Source organism: Borostomias antarcticus (genome assembly GCF_949987555.1).
Source record: "Borostomias antarcticus genome assembly, chromosome: 2".
NCBI classification, from domain to species: Eukaryota; Metazoa; Chordata; class Actinopteri; order Stomiiformes; family Stomiidae; genus Borostomias; species Borostomias antarcticus.
The window spans coordinates 14532175-14548611 of NC_140235.1; the positions used below are offsets into that span (position 1 = coordinate 14532175).

The 16437-nt window shown below is 42.6% G+C and overlaps 1 protein-coding gene across 1 annotated transcript in view; it reads left to right on the forward strand.

The window, feature by feature from the left end:
• Positions 1 to 1244: 1244 nt before the first annotated feature.
• zbtb47b (zinc finger and BTB domain containing 47b) overlaps positions 1245 to 16437 on the forward strand; it is a 78620-nt gene continuing 63427 nt past the window's right edge. The window contains exon 1 of the mRNA XM_084459061.1: positions 1245 to 1385. Within this exon, the coding sequence (XP_084315187.1) occupies positions 1383 to 1385 (3 nt within the window). The 5' untranslated portion in view covers positions 1245 to 1382. The remainder of the gene's footprint in view (positions 1386 to 16437) is intronic.

Here is a 16437-nt window from a genome sequence, read left to right on the forward strand (position 1 = left end):
CAAGGTTCACTCTTTTGTCTTTTGACATCAGAAATAAATTCTTGACTTACGCATACAATCTTTTTCTTTTTTAGATCTATTCCACTAAGGAGGAAAACACTGAATGGTGTGTCAGTCAGTCTACAATAATGAACACAAGTGGCCAAACCACCGCTGATTATAAGACAATATTAATTTTCTTAATTAGAGCTAATGCAGTTTGAAGAAACAGAATAATGTATGACTCTTAATTCCACTCCCTGAAGCCCACTCCGTTTGAACCAGAGCAGGGGGAAAGCAAATGCATTCAATTATTAATCAGGCTTAGAACTAAATGAAATTGCGGTCCCGTTCTTGACAATATTTGCATACAGTTAAAAGCTGTGGTGGTATTTGAACCCTGTTCTCTCAAGAGATGCTGGGGCTTGTGGATTCCAAGCAGGGGTGTAGGTTTGGTTTTAGGAAATGTATATTTTTAATAGTAGACTACAGCTGCTTTGCCTTTTCTAGATTCTTAAAAAAAAAAGAATCTTATTTCAGAATGTGAGAGGGAGGCCGTCCCAAACTTTAGAGTTTAGGCTACACTTCTGGTTCCAAGAAATCTTAAGTTGTGAAGCGGCCTGTTAATTAATCTCTCAGATTTGAGTACTATTACTTTCAGAATTAGAACTGCAGTTACAGTTATGTTACATACAAAAGCTTACATAGTGAGTAGCCTGACTTTTTGGGTGCTTGTTTGAGTACTGCGTTAGTTTGTGACTCGGCTTCTGGCGTAGATGTCAAGTGGGGTTCAGGAGGATAATGAAACCTTTAGTCCGAGTTCAACCTGTTTAGTCCCACCGACCCCTAAATCACATGAATGCCTCTTTCTTGGCACTGACAATGAAAAGGCGATACGGAACAAAATACATTTTCACTGTAAAAAGAACCTGGGATGTCCTGCTGCAGGATTCAGGAAGCACCATGATGATGAACGTGTCACTACGTCATCACCTCAGGAGCGCAGCGACAGCGCGGTCACCTGGAAGACGCGCACAGTGAACTCCCATTTGCGCGGATTTGCACGTCGGTCCGGCAACCCTATTGTTTGCTAAAATCCCCAAATAAAGATCCGCGAATAAACATTTGCGTTGTTGGACACGACTTATTACAGTAGCATGTCCCTTTAAAACGTCTGACAAAAAGCCCATATGATCCCCCAGCTCCAATCACCAATTCCTTCTGCAAAAGAAGCCTCTGCATTTTTGTCAGTCCGAATGCTAGCACGGCGAAAAAAGACGGAGGGGAAGGAAGGGAAAACTGGAGATATGTGACAATTCAGCCAACATTTTGATGGCGAACGGAAGTCCGATGCAAAGGGAGTTATATCGGTACTCCTTTGTGCCGCGAAACATCGGATCAAAATGGTACAGTATAGCGCAACATTTCTGTTGATTTTTGTCCGTTCTTGGTCTCTTGCAAATTCAAGCTACTTAGCCAGGCCGATCAAACTTGCCTTAAACACAGGCTACTTGTGGCCCGTAACGTTTCTGTAGCATCAATTGTCATTAGTAACTGTCATGCATTTAGTGCTTCAGTAAAGTTTGCACTGAACTTGCATAGACCACACGGAGAGAATTGAAGCTGCTATACAAGAATCCAGTGGCCACAATAGCGACATTGTTGCAGAGAAAGAGTTAAATTCTTTCAGATCAGGCAGCCTCATGAACGACCAGGTCGTGACTGGTGCATATTTCAGTAGACGTGAGGAGCAGGGGAAAGTTAAGGGGACGTGAAAATAAAGCCAAGCGATCTGTGTTTAAAACATTTGCGATGTTTTGCTTTGACATGATAATAATGAACTTATAGTAACATATAACACACAAGACCTCATAAGACATCAGGCCGACTGTCAGCCGTATTCCGGTCTGGTAACTGCCCACTTATGTTAATCACGGCTTTTTATCATGTAATGGTGATAAACGCATGTGTTATTATTGGCCTCGCCATCCCCAGAATTGCGACTGAGGTTGAGCTGGAAGGGGAATACTGGAAAAAAGTCTCAGATTTGATTTTTATTTGGCTTTTAAAATGAAGCCTCTAAAGCCTCTCCCAGATGAGAGACAGACGGGGCAGACTCTTGGAGAGACAGACGGGGCAGACTCTTGGAGAGACAGACGGGGCAGACTCTTGGAGAGACAGACGGGGCAGACTCTTGGAGAGACAGACGGGGCAGACTCCTGGAGAGACAGACGGGGCAGACTCCAAGAGAGTGAGAGAAACAGACAGGGCAGATTCATAGAAAGGGAGACAGACAGATGGGGCAGTCATAGAGAGAGAGAGACAGGGCAGACTCCTGGAGAGAGAAAGAGACAGACATGGCGGACTCCTGGGTCATTTGGGGATGCCTCATTATGGAAGCATGTGGAGCTGGATGCGGTGGTGTAGTAATCCCACATCTGGAGGCTGGGTTAATATCTGGGGCAGGTCACAGGGTTAGGCCTGGTGCTGGTAGGATGTTTTCTGGTTGAGAGAGGTTTGTTGTATTTTTTTTCTCTTTCTTTTCAATTTGCCTTTATCATGTGTGAGGGTAAGCATTTGAGGGTAAGCTGTGATAAACAGTGCAATGTCTACTTTGTTAATTTCAGTGGCAGACTCAGTAGTGGATGTGAGCTGATTTATCAGGATTTTGTTGGTAAACTCTGTCACTGCTTGGCTGTTCAGAGTCAAAACAATACACACTCTAGGTGGAGCTAGTACTATAAGACTAAAGAGACAGTATAGCCATGGTAGTACCATGGCTGGGAGTATAGTAATTATACAGTACCATGAAGTTCCATAGATAAACCATGGTAGCGATATGGTAAACCATGGTGAATTTCCCTAAGGCTGACATGATTAAAGTCTTCCATGCTTGGCTTTCAGATGGTTTCTCTACATGTCAGATCAGCAGCAGGTCCTCTGTGCCTTTCGTTTTGGCCTCTCGTCACAGGAGGCTGCTGAGAGTTTTATGTAACGGCCTATTTAAGGCATTCCTGTCCACCCTTGACTCGGAGGCCTGGGCTTCTCTGCGCTGAGGGGCTGGCCTGGCTTTAGTCCTTGTGACAAGTGCAGCCATTCTACCGCCGAGCAACAAACCCTGGCAGACATGTCTGTTGCCCCCAGTGAGAGGCCTCTCTCCTAGGAAACCAGGACCCCCGGTTGCTGCTCATGTACGGCCCCCCCCCCAGACCGAGGGCTCTGACAGGCCCTTACACACCACACGCTATTGACTAGCAATTATTGCTTTCTTTGTTTTGGTTCATCATTCAGTTGTAATGGAATGAATATATACGAGATGTGCATTCAAGTTGAGGACCTCATGGATGTCGTCCTGTAGGCTACTGTGCATCCGGAAAGTACTCACACCCCTTCATAGTTTCCACGTTTTGTTGTTACAACCTTATTCCAAAATTGATTGAATTCATTTTTTCTCATCAATCTACACACAGTAGATTGACAAAGTAAAACGTTTTTTAGACATGTTTGTAGGGATGTCACGGTGTGGATTTTTTCCTACCAACTAATAAACCCATGACATCAGTGTTACCGGTAACACCGACAAGCCTACAATAATGCTGCGTTTCATTGCACGTCGGAGGTCGATAGTTATGTGTCACTGCCACGTCAGTAGTTCCGACCTCCAATCTAAATCCGTTCTATGGCACCTGCTCGGGAAAACATGGACACCCACAGCAAAGAGGCTAGTACCACATGCTCAACTCAATGGGAATGGACATGAAAGCTACAAAGTTGTTACAAATGCTACAAAGTCGTTCGAAAACACCAAGCGTGGCAAGATAAATTAAAAATTGATGAAAATGAAAATTCTGCTTACCGTTCACAACGTGTTGTGTGTGCGCCGCCATTGTGCTACTGACGTCAGGTGTGTTTATCGGACCTAGTGGATGTCACCCAAGTTCCCGACTTGGAAGTCTGACTTAAGTGACCGTTCTATTGCACTTTTCCGTGTCGGAGGTCGGATCTTTCCGAGTCCCGAGTACAATAGAACGCAGCACAAGAGAGCGCTTACTTTCATCTTTAACATTAGACGTTTGCCTTGAACAGCTCTTTTGTGTAGCTTATATGCCTCCACGGCTTGTCTGCAAATGCGCGATTAGAGTAGGCTAAGATAAACGTTAGGCTTGGTCCTGTGCTTCTTTAATCAGAATTTGTTTATTGTCATGCAGTTTTTCAACATAGCCCACTGTAGGCTACTATGATTATGCACCATGCCCAAAGCAAATTCCTAGTAGGCTATGTTATCGCGTTATCTACATGGCAATAGACTACATGTTAACAAATTCTGATTCTGGTTATAAAGCAGCACAGGACCAAGTGTAAAGTTTATCTCACTTTTATCTGATCGCGCATTTGCAAGCAAGCTGTGGAGGCATACAACGCCAAATTGCCTCCGCAAATCGGTGTTATGATTTTCGGAACGCTGCTAGAATAGGCAAAAGAGTAGGCTTCAAGAATAAGCTAGCCGAATGACATCAACAGGTGGCTAGGTTAGCTGAATGTTAGCTAGCTATGGTAGCTAGCTACGAGAGGCTATTAGCCATAGCCTCCTCCTCCCCAATACAAAACTAAAATATCACATATAAGTATTCACTCCCTTTGCTATGCCACTCAAAATTGAGCTCAGGTGAATGCTGTTTCCACTCATCATCCTTGAGATGTTTCTACAACTTGATTGGAGTCCACCTGTGGTAAATTGTGGTGATTAAGCTACTTTCCAGATGCACTGTATATAGACATTTAGACACGGTCAGAAGTTAATTCTGAGTGTGTTCAGATCAAACTGACTGCAGAGGACAACTTAGGAAACTGTTTTGCCAGGTAGGCTATTACACAGTCATCGAGTTGTAAAATTCAGTAAAATTCACTAACTTACCAAAATTCCCAATGGAAATTTATGGGAATTAATGGGAATTAACAGGAATAAACTGGAAATTGATGTTTCCAGTTTATCCCTGTTACTTCCCATTAATTCCCAGTAAATTCATGTTAATGGGAGGTTTGTGAATATTCTCTGATCTTGTAACCCATGCACCAACAAGCTATTAATGTCCTGCTTTTTCAGTTGAATCCACAAGTTCTGTTCAGCTTTCCATCAGTGGGTCTGGAACAATCCTGTGATGCTATGAGATGGAAATATGATGCCCCTCCAGTAGATCTCTGGTGTCCCTGCTGGCCTTCTCGTCAAGCATATCAAATCACTCCACATTGGGTTTACTGCTACACAAGACAGATTTGACGATAAGCATGCCTTTGGAGTATTTCATTATCTGTTTCCTTGTGTTCTTGTATGAAAGGGGGTAATGAAGATATGAGCTCTGACCTCTCATACCCCTGGGTGTGTCTTTGTCAGCGTCGCCCCAGACTAGACCTGATATTGTTACTTTGTCTGTTGAATATCAGACCAGTCCTCTCTAATAAGATCCTGTTGAATATCAGGCCAGTACTCTCTAACAAGGTCCTTTGTGACATATTTGTTCAGTCCAGGGAATGCAGGGATGTTTGCGTGTAGAACAGTTAGTGTAATTTTTTACCATGCATGTCTCAGTGTTGAGTCTCAATTAGGGATGTGCACGCCTCACATTTTTCAGTCGAATAATCAGTGGGTGGCATGAACGATTAATAGTTTTTTGGCCGACATTTGAAAGATTTGATTCCAATGTTTTAAGAAGTGTTTATTGTATGAAAAAACGTAAGGTCCACAATTCCATTGATTTTAATGCTGTAATTTAGCCCCAATTCCAATCAATATAGTGCTACAGAACAGATGATGCATGACATTAGTTCAATTTAAATATTTTTTAAAGGACATGTTTACTTGAATGAAAAAAAAAAAAAGACCACAATTTGACCTAAATCAATTAGTGACTAAAAATCGATTAATTGGACCCATCCGTAGTCTCAATGTCATGTGTTGTGTGCGAGTGTCACTGTGTGTGCGTGCGTGCGCGAGTGCGTGTTCAGATTGTGTGTCATGAGGAGATGCCAGCTCTCCTGGGCCGGCTTCCTGACTAAGCACTTCCTGTCCCAGCTCGTTGGCTCTGACAGACTTCCTGGCGGCGCTTCAGTGCAGATGCCGTGACCTCTGCTGGTGAGGCGAAACCTTTGATTATCCAACCTCTGTCCAGAGTCATGCCAGGACCGGCTAGCACCTGAGATCTCCTTTCACCATCTCCTTTTAGCCTCAGATCTCCTTTCAACATCTCCTCTTAGTGTCAGCCCTGCCTGATAGACTCACAGCCTAGCAGCCAAAATGATCAAAATACACTAATAATACCAAGAGAAAAGCCAAATCTCCTTGACAAAGCAATCGCCTTCAGATGGTCGAGTTTCTGAGTTGAGGCAGACGCTGTCTTCCAGATCCTGTTTTTGTTTGTCATCCCAATTTCATGCTCTGGTAAACGCATGTCTATTGTAGATTGACTCATCACCTATATGGTAGCATTAACATATAGATTGAAATGTGCTAAGATCTCACTGCGTTGATAGCTGACGCAACTCAACACTGCTAGGCCCAGCTCATCCCAACACCCCAGACCATGGTCAAAATTAATAGGTGGTCCTTTAAATTGTATTTATATTAAATGCAGTTAGCAGCTATGCATTCCTTTGTTGACACGTTTATGTACAGTAGGATGACCTGATAGGCTTAATAAACTAGTGTTTGTAGACTGCATGTGGCAGAGTATAGTTGAGCTGCCAGTGAAGTTGAAGCGCTGGGTAGAGTGACCTCAGTCCCGCCTGGCAGCAGCTCAGCCTTCAATTGAACATTGATCTTCATGAGCATTTGTTATCATAGCTTACAGCCTGTCAAGCTATCATTATCTTGTTATCGTTCTGGTCTGGGTGAGAGGCACCCAGAACTACACAGTCCAACACACTCTCAGACATAAGTTCATGAACTCTCTCTCTCCCTCTCTCTGTCTGTCTCTCTTTCTCTCTCTCAAATTCAATTCAATTCAATTGGCTTTATTGGCATGATGTAACACAAACATATTGCCAAAGCAAGTGTTTGGACATTGAAAAGCAACATTAATTAGAAAGAGCAAAGAAACAGGCTACTACAAGACAAAACAAATGATCGGTTGTTGATATACTGTAGCAGCAACAGCAAAGGACAGATCTCTCTCTCTCTGTTTCCTTACAAGCACATAAATACAGTCTGATATTTTGGGCCAATACATTGCTTACATGGGCAACATTGAACTGTGAGCATTCAAGCCTTTAGCGAGTGTGTGTGTATGTGTGTGTACGTTCCTGCTTGCTTGTGTGTGTCTGTGTGTGTGTGTGTGTGTACGTTTCTGCTTGCTTGTGTGTGTGGTTTTGTCTGTGTGAGTGAATCTCGTTCTACCTCAAGGTCAGTGCTGGTTTATGTGGTGATTGGATTAGGAGAGGGGATGTGCAGACTGTAGACAGGAAGAAATACACACACAACCACACACACACAAGCACACTAGGGCTGTGCAATAAAATCGAGAGCAATACATCACAATATTTCTTTCTGCGATACTGTATCGATTTTCTGCTGTACAGTTTTGATACAGTATATATATATATATATATGTGTGTGTATATATATATATATATATATATATATATATATATATAAACCAGGCCAGGTCCAGCCTGGCTTATGTGCGTGGCTGGCTTGTTTCTGTTCAAGACTGGTTGGACGGAAGCTAGTCATGCCACTGAAATAGCTGTGAATTGAAATGACATGAAATAATGTCTGATAAATTAAGATAGGTCTTGTCACCTGGACACATCAGTTCCAATGCTTCCAATGCTAATCCAGCACAATAAGAGCGGGATTCTTTCAGTCCCTAGTGTGGGTTGGGGTTAGAATAAGGGTAGGGGGTTGGGACAGGATCTGACCTATGAGGCAAGGGGTAAAGATCAGAGTGAAAGAATGAACATGTGGAGGTTTGGGGTATAGTCCCATAAATCATCCCCATCGGGTCTTGAACCCCGATCTCCTGGGTGGGAGTCCAATGCTTTCACCGCTACTCTACTTGTGCAGTGGAGATCGGCGGGTTGATTTTGGTGTCCTTCTTCCAGTCCCTAGTGTGAGTTAGGGCTGGGAGTCCGAACTTCGGGATTCGAATATAATTCGAATATTGACAGAAATACTGGTATTCGAACGAATATTAGGCAGCCCTTAATATTCGAACCTGTTATAGGCATAATTTTTTGTAAATGTTTTGGCTAGCAAACGTTGCTTTTGATTCAGATTCAGAGGGTTTTTCACGCCTGGTGAAGTTGCAATCGCGAGCTCATTAGCAAGGCTATTGGACACCTGGGCTCCTGTAGGAGGAGACGTTAGTTAGCACTTAGTTAGCAGAACAATGGCCTCGCCAACGCCCACAACCACGCTGGAGGAGATCGAAATCTATACCCCTGGACTGGGTTGCACCAGTTTGTCTTATCTTGTGACTAAACCCAAGCATTTAGTCACGCCTAAACACTGACTAAACTCTTAGTTGCTACTAGTTAGTCGCATATTAGTTGGTGTCTAATTTCGGTTGCACCACGGCAATTTAGGCGTTGTCTTAACTAGTAACTACTAACTAGTTACTAAAAAATAGTCGTTGTATGACTGTGACGGCAGGATCCAAATAGCCAATCGGTAAGCAAGTAAAAATGTAAACAAGGAGGTTGATCGCCCTTACCCAGCCCTTACCAAGGAGCTTGGGCCGTGTCCGAATGTCCATATGACATACTATATAGTACATACTGCAACTTGCCTACTACATGCGATTTAGTACATACCTGTACTACTCCACGAAAACATGTTTAGTATGCGAGATAAATGTAGCATGCTTCACGAGTCATCCAGTGAAAGCGACGGGCTCCGTCTTACAACAATATTGAGCTAGCCAGGCATTTGAGTTGGTCATCCAACACAGGCTCGATCCTCACCTTTCTGTATAATCCCAACTGTGAAATGGCTGTGATAATAGTCCACAAAATATTCTTCCTTTGCCTCGTTTAGCACCAGCTGCAACACTCTCCTCCAAATTCATTATCTCCGTTAGCAAGGCTAACGTTGCACTCGGTAGCTTGTGCTTATTATTATTATTATTGGGGTTGGTGCTTGTGCAGTGGAGGGGTTCTTTTGGGGGAGTTAGCCGTTGGATTGTTATGCTTAAATTATCCTAGCCAGCTAGTTCCCAAGCTTGTTTGATAACCTTTGATTCAGACATAACGTAGGCTGCCTGGTACAGTCCACTGACCAGTTGCTGGTTAACTATGAGGCAGGATCCCAGCCGACCGTTGCATCCCCCCAACCCGCAACGGAGGGTTATCAACTCGGCTGGGACTCCCCCTCTCATCGCTAACCAGCAACTGAGCCAATTGAGCTAAAGGTGGTTAGCTAGCTCGATCGTGAAATTACTCAAACTTATTAAATATGACACCAATAAGCACAGCGGTGCCAATAGTTAGCTTAATCTTGATATAACTAAGACATCTGCTAAAAAAAATTTTTTTTTCCACCGACAGATTTAGCTACAATGTTTCAGCCCACCTCCGTCCTAATAGCAGAGTTGAAGACGCTACTTCCTCGCACTAGTCATCACTTACACCACCTCCCAGGGTGGTGTCAATATTTAGTTGTTACTAGGAACTCGTGAGTGGTGCAACTAGGCCTAGTCACCACTTAGTAATGACTGGTGCAACCGGCTCCTGGTTGACGAGGGTTGTTGAGTCTTACATACTGCAGCCAGATAGCCAGAAGTTCTGATTTAGCCTAGGCTACATGTTTGATTAATGGGATATACATCCTACTACCTTTATTTATCTTGTATTTGTCTTTCAGTACCTAGCCTGACTGGCTTATTTTTTATTTATTTTTGTCAAACAGTGAAAACCTACTGTTCAAGCCAGGGTCTGACATAAATTAAAAGAACGGTTGTTGACATTGTGTGTTGTATTTGCTTCTGAAAACATCATTGCTTATCGATATTGCCTATGATACAATGCCCACTAGTGGACAGAATATTCGAATATTATTATTAATAAATAAACAAACTTCGAATATGATTTTGGGGCAAAAGTCCCAGCCCTAGTGTGAGTTGGGGTTAGAATAAGGGTTGGGGTTGGGATAGGATCTGACCTATAAGGGAAGGAGTGTGGATTGGGGTTAGAATAAGGGTTGGGGTTGGGACAGGATCTGACCTATAAGGCAAGTGTAATGGTAACACTAATATCAAGGGGGTGGACCAGATCACCAGAAGACAAGGTTTGACTACAGAGAGAGATGGTTAACACAAGAAGTGAATCACACGGAGCCAGGATATACTTTTCAGGGTAAGGTAGGTGAATATTTTTTTCCTTTTCTTTTTTTCCCCTCCTTACCTCTTATGATTTATTTATAACAAATGTATTAAGAATCAAAGGTGAACGAGATTAATATATATATATTGTGGGACACCGTGAGTGAGACCCGAGTGTAGCAGAGAGGGAGGTCCAGTCGATTGGCAGGTTAGCGCCTGGGCGCGTTTATTTATGTCAAAAACAGAAAAAACCAAAGCAACAAAAAGCTTCGGGTCAGCCGGGCTGACTCCGTGGATCGCTCAGCCGGGCTGCGGGGATCCTGGGCTCTGCTCCAGTCGTCAGTTCTGTGGCCGCTTGTAAAAGCTAGCCCAACTTGTGATATTCCCACTATTTCTTTCTTTATTATTCTCCTCAGTTTTTTGGCCCTTAACAACTTCTTCATACTTTGTGCTAGAAACTTTAAAATGTTCATCTTTAGCTGTTTCACGGATGTATTCAGATTTTTTATAGTTTTTTATAGTTTTTTATAAATTTAACTTTTAATAGTAATTTTTGTGCCATTGAAACTGCTGGTGGAATGTTCAGTATCATTATGTTTTTAGAGTGGTGGCAGCTGTTGCTTTGAAAATATTCACACATTTTGTAAACTGCTGGCATTCCTACAGTTTTGAAAGCTCACACACATCAAAACATTCACACAACTGTGCTGATTCGTACAATTTAAGTATCTAAGCTGTGTGACTTATAGTTATGACGGTATGACGATTTGTTCGGCAACTGCGCTCCCCATTGAAACGAATGGTGCCGCACTAACTTTTGAGCTGCTAATTTTGCATTTTTACCCTTTTTCAAACTTGTCGCCATTCCTATAGTGTTTAAGCTATACGGACATATTATACATAATGTGAAATGTTCTGCAAGTTCTCAGGATTCCTATGGTGTCAATATATAAGCTGTAACATTTATAGTTTTCGCGATAGAGCTGTCTGAAGCGGACCATGTCTAGGATCAGAGTGTCAGTTGGGTTTAGAGTGGTGGCAGCTGTTGCTTTTTTTGAATTTGTGTGCATGTTCAGCCTCTCTTAAAGGTACAGGCACCCTTTTATAACTAATGTGGTAGCACAGAACTCAGCCAAAGTGGAATAGAGACACATGATCTTCACTGGTGGGGGCCGGTGGGTAGCCCGGAGAGGAGTACACCGTTCCTGACTGGCTATGACCAAAAGGAGCGGAGCGGAGCCACCATGCCACTATTGAATTTCTTCATTTGTAAGGGGACAGTACACATTAATTAACATGTTCAAGTCATGTAAATGTACCAGATTTAGCCAGCAGGGCTAATTTACATCTGTAGTCCCAACATAAAAACACGATAAACATAAACACGAGTGCAAATAACAGTTTGTTCATACATAATAGCTAATTCGGTACAAATATAAAATTACGATATAAAATTATAAGTGATTGCATGTTTGACTGTCTAGTAACCATTGCTTTATAGATTTTGTGAAGGTGTTCATGTTTGTAATGTTCCTAAGTTCTGTAGGTAGTAGGGGTGTGCCCGAATACGAATACGGTATTCGGATGAGCACAAATTAGCTTTTTCCCGAATAGTAAATTCATACGAATATAGTAAAAAATATTCGGGAGGGGGGAGAACAGTCAAACACTGTATGAACGAGTGATACGCGCACGTTCTGTCTCCTTGTTGACATGACACGACGAGGGAGGGAGAGACAGGCACACACGCTTGCAGTCTCGCACCTGCTTTCTGTCTAGACGTCTAGACAACGCAGAGAGGGAGAGAAAGTTTGGAGCGCTGTGAGGAGCCAGATAGTAGGCAGGCAACGAACGTAAGCAGCACCGAGGACTTTTGTCCCTAGTTAACTGGTTTATTGAGACAGTTATTGGATTTTGTTTTCTTGTCGTAGCCTACCTGCTGCAATAGCCTATGTGAACTGTAGCGTTTGTTTGAGCAGAGGAGGACCGGTAGCTAGCTTGTTAGCTCAGTGTAGTTGTGCTTACATAGAGCATAGGCCTGTTCGAAACGAAATAGCTTCCTCACTTGCTCCAGCACTAATGCACACAGCGCGCAATCGTTGCTCCAGCACGCTGTGCGCATGCGTGCTGGAGCAAGTGAGGAAGCTATTTCGTGTCTAAAGACGTTTCTAAAAATCATATTACAGAGGCATGGGAAATACCACAACAGGCCTATGCTCTATGTAAGCACAACTAGCGATTCATCAAGACAGATTGATGAAAACAACCGTTTCGCGGCAGAAAATAGATTTTTATAGAGTAGAAATAGAGTGCACCGACCACCGCCATTACATGGATATACTGGCTCGCGCTGGATTTTAAATTTCTTCTACATGCCTCCGAACTACACAGTGATCTCGGTGAGTCAAACGTCTTATAATATGTCGTAAATAAGGTCCAGGTTGTCAAAAACGAGCATTGTCCTTTAAGGATGGTGGTGGGGTTCTGACACTTCATAGTTTGTTAAAATAAAAACATACAGGATGACGATGAGGAGGAATTATACTTCATAATTAATGATAATAATCATATATAAACAGCAATTCTGGTGTGTTGAAAGCACAGCAATTGCAATGCCAATTAATATTAGGCTAAAGAAATGACGTTTCTCAGTTTAAACCGTTTTGAACCGACTTACGTTTTAAGCCCCGCCCACTTCCGAATATGAATCCGAATAATTAGCTGTCAAATACAAATAGTAGGCTCCCGGCACACCCCTAGTAGGTAGGGTGTTCCATGTGTGTGCTGCTCTTTAAGAAAAGCTGACTGCAAATTGTTTTTCTGTATGGAATTTTGCAGTCCCCTCTAGTTGTAGCTCTTGTGGATGTATTTTGATGTGTGATGAACTCGCTGAGCGGAGGGGGGGCCAAGCCATGAAAGATCTTATAGACTAGTGTGACATCAGGTAACTTAATCATGTTCTCCCAATTCAAGAAACTGTGTTTTTTTATGTTAGAATGATGATGGGTGTTTGCTTTTTTATCCAGTGATTTTAGGGCCTGCTTATAGTCTTTCCACTGATTCTAGGGTGGTTTTGGCTGTCTGTGACCAGCTAGTGAAGCAGTAGTTTATGTGAGAGAGAATCATTGCATATAGGTACAATTTGGAAGCTTCTGTTGTCAGGTTATTTCTTTTGTATCGGAAATTAGCTAAATTGAATTTGACTTTGTTTACAACCTTTTTGATTTGAGTTTTAAATGTGAGTTGCGAATCTATTACGATGCCTAAATATTTATACTCATTCACTACTAGTAATTTTCTCCCTGCCACAATCACATCAGGTTCAGGATCTTAACTTGCAGTTTTTGTGAAAAACACATTCTGTTTTACTAATATTAGGACACATTGTTTTCGCTCAGAAAGAGAAGATTTGATCCATTTTATAACACTAGGGGAGAAATTGAATTCATGCCACAGAACCCACTTTGTGGGCTAGAGACACACAGTCTTCAATGGTGGATGCATGGAAATTGCCCGGAGATCACTGTACTGTCCCAGACTAGCTGTGACCCAAGGGGGCGGAGCCTAACCAGCACACCACTATCCACGCCATGGGCCCCACAACTCAGCCCCTGAGTGGGCTAGAGACATACGGTCTTCACTGGTGGAGTCAGGTAGGTGGCCCGTAGAGGGGTACACTGTCCCCGACTGGCTCTGACCTGAGGGGGCAGAGTCTCACCACCACGCCACTATCCACACCACGGGCCCCACAATTCAGCCCCTGAGTGGGCTAGACACATGGTCTTCACCGGTTCCGGGTGGGTAGGTGGCCCGGAGAGGGGTACACTGTCCTTGACCAGCTCTGACCTGGGGGGGCGGAGTTTCGCCACCATGCCACCATCTACACCACGGACCCCACAATTCAGCCCCTGAGTGGGCTAGAGACGCACGGTCTTCGCCGGTGGGTGCATGGAGATTGCCCGGTCCATAATAGTTCTCGCAGTAGCTGTAACATACAGCTGCAGCAGCTAGCCCACCTCACATTTTCTCCAGGAAATGTACTTTCTAGTTATAATAATTGTTTAGCCTATTAGTAATATTGAATTGTTTGTATTCATTTTTAATTAGTGTTGTTTGGATCTAATTAAAATTGAAAATGAGCTATTTGATTTTAATTTAGCTTAATTTGGAAATTTGGATAATTTATTTTTTAAAGCTAGAAAACCTTAACTCTTAAACTCGCTTTGTGCAAAGAAAACTTATCAATAAAGCATAGTAACAGGTCAGTCTGTCAATATAAAGTCAACCAGTGCAACTACACACAGACATTCAGAACAAGCAATACTGTGAACACAATCTTTCAACTTCAAAATCAATGAGTGTCCATGAAGCGCCATCCAGTGTCTAAAGAGGCACCGCAGATGTCCTGCGCACACAGTGAAAAAAACAAGTGGTTATCCTACCGGTGTCCAAGGAGGTACATTCAGACTGTCCTCAACTGTCCTGTCAACTCGTTTCCAGGTCATCTAGGGTGGCTCGCCAGTCTGCACACCACACCAGGACAAGCAAGGGGGCACGGCAAGTTTATTTATATAGCACATTTCAGCCACAGGGCAATTCAAGGTGCTTTACATGAGACATTAAAAGCATTAAAACAAAAAGCAAGACATTATAGACATTTAAAACAAAAGGCAGGACAAATTAAAAGCATTAAAACAAAAAGCAAGTCATTATAGACATTTAAAACAAAAAGCAGGACAAATAGAATACAGGAATAAAAGTAACAGTGCAGTATACTGATAAACATAACTCCTCTTAGAAAGCAGTGGCAAAAAGAAAAGTTTGTTTTAAAAGAACCAAGAGTTGCAGCAGACCTGCAGTTTTCTGGAAGTTTGTTCCAGATATGTGGGGCATAAAAACTGAACACTGCTTCTCCATGTTTTGTTTTAACTCTGGGGACAGAAAGCAGACCTGTGCCAGACGACCTGAGGGGTCTGGATGGTTCATAGCATATGAGCAGATCAGAAATATATTTTGGCCCTAGACCATTCAGTGCTTTATAAACCAACAGCAGTATTTTAGTCAATTCTTTGACAGACAGGAAGCCAGTGTAAAGACCTTAGAACTGGTGTGATATCCTCCACTTTCTTAGTCTTAGTGAGGACTCGAGCAGCAGCGTTCTGAATCAGCTGCAGCTGTCTGATAGATTTTTTAGAGAGACCTGTATACATGCCGTTACAGTAGTCGAGTCTACTGAAGATAAACGCATGGACAAGTTTTTCCAAATCCTTCTGGGACATAAATCCTTTGATCCTTGATATATTCTTCAGGTGATAGTAGGCTGACTTTGTAATTGACTTAATGTGGCTGTTCAAATTCAGGTCTGAGACCAAGATTTCTGGCTTCGTTTGTGGTTTTTAGCATTACTGATTGAAGTTGAGCACTGACTTTTAATCGTTCTTCTTTGGCTCCAAAGATAATTACTTCAGTTTTATTTTTGTTTAGTTGGAGAAAGTTGAATGCACTTACTCAGCGCTTGTATGGGATTATAGTCTCCTGGTGATATGGTGATATAAATTTGTGTGTCATCTGCATAGTTATGGTAACATATTTTGTTGTTTTCCATAATTTGAGTTAGTGGGAGCATGTAAATGTTGAACAGAAGAGGCCCCAGGATGGAGCCTTGGGGGGAACTCCACAGGTCATTTTTGTCAGCTCAGATTTGTAATTGCCTATAGACACAAAATAGTCCCTGTCCTTTTAGTAGGATTCAAACCAATCTAACACTGCCAGAAATTCCCAGCCAATTTTCCAGTCGGCCTAGTAGTATTTTGTGGTCTACCGTGTCGAACGCAGCGCTGAGATCCAGTAATACTAAGACTGAGATTTTGCCATTATCTGTGTTTAAATGGATGTGATTAAATACCTTAATTAGAGCAGTCTCGGTGCTGTGGTGTGGTCGAAATCCTGACTGGAAGACATCAAAGCCATTACTTAGTGCCAGGAAGTTATTCAGTTGTTGGAAAACAACCTTTTCAATTATTTTGATTAGAAATGGGAGGTTTGATATGGGCCTATAATTGTTCATTTGTGAGGTGTCTAGATTATTCTTTTTTAAGAGTGGCTTGATGACTGCAGTTTTCAGGGTTTGCGGGAACACACCTGA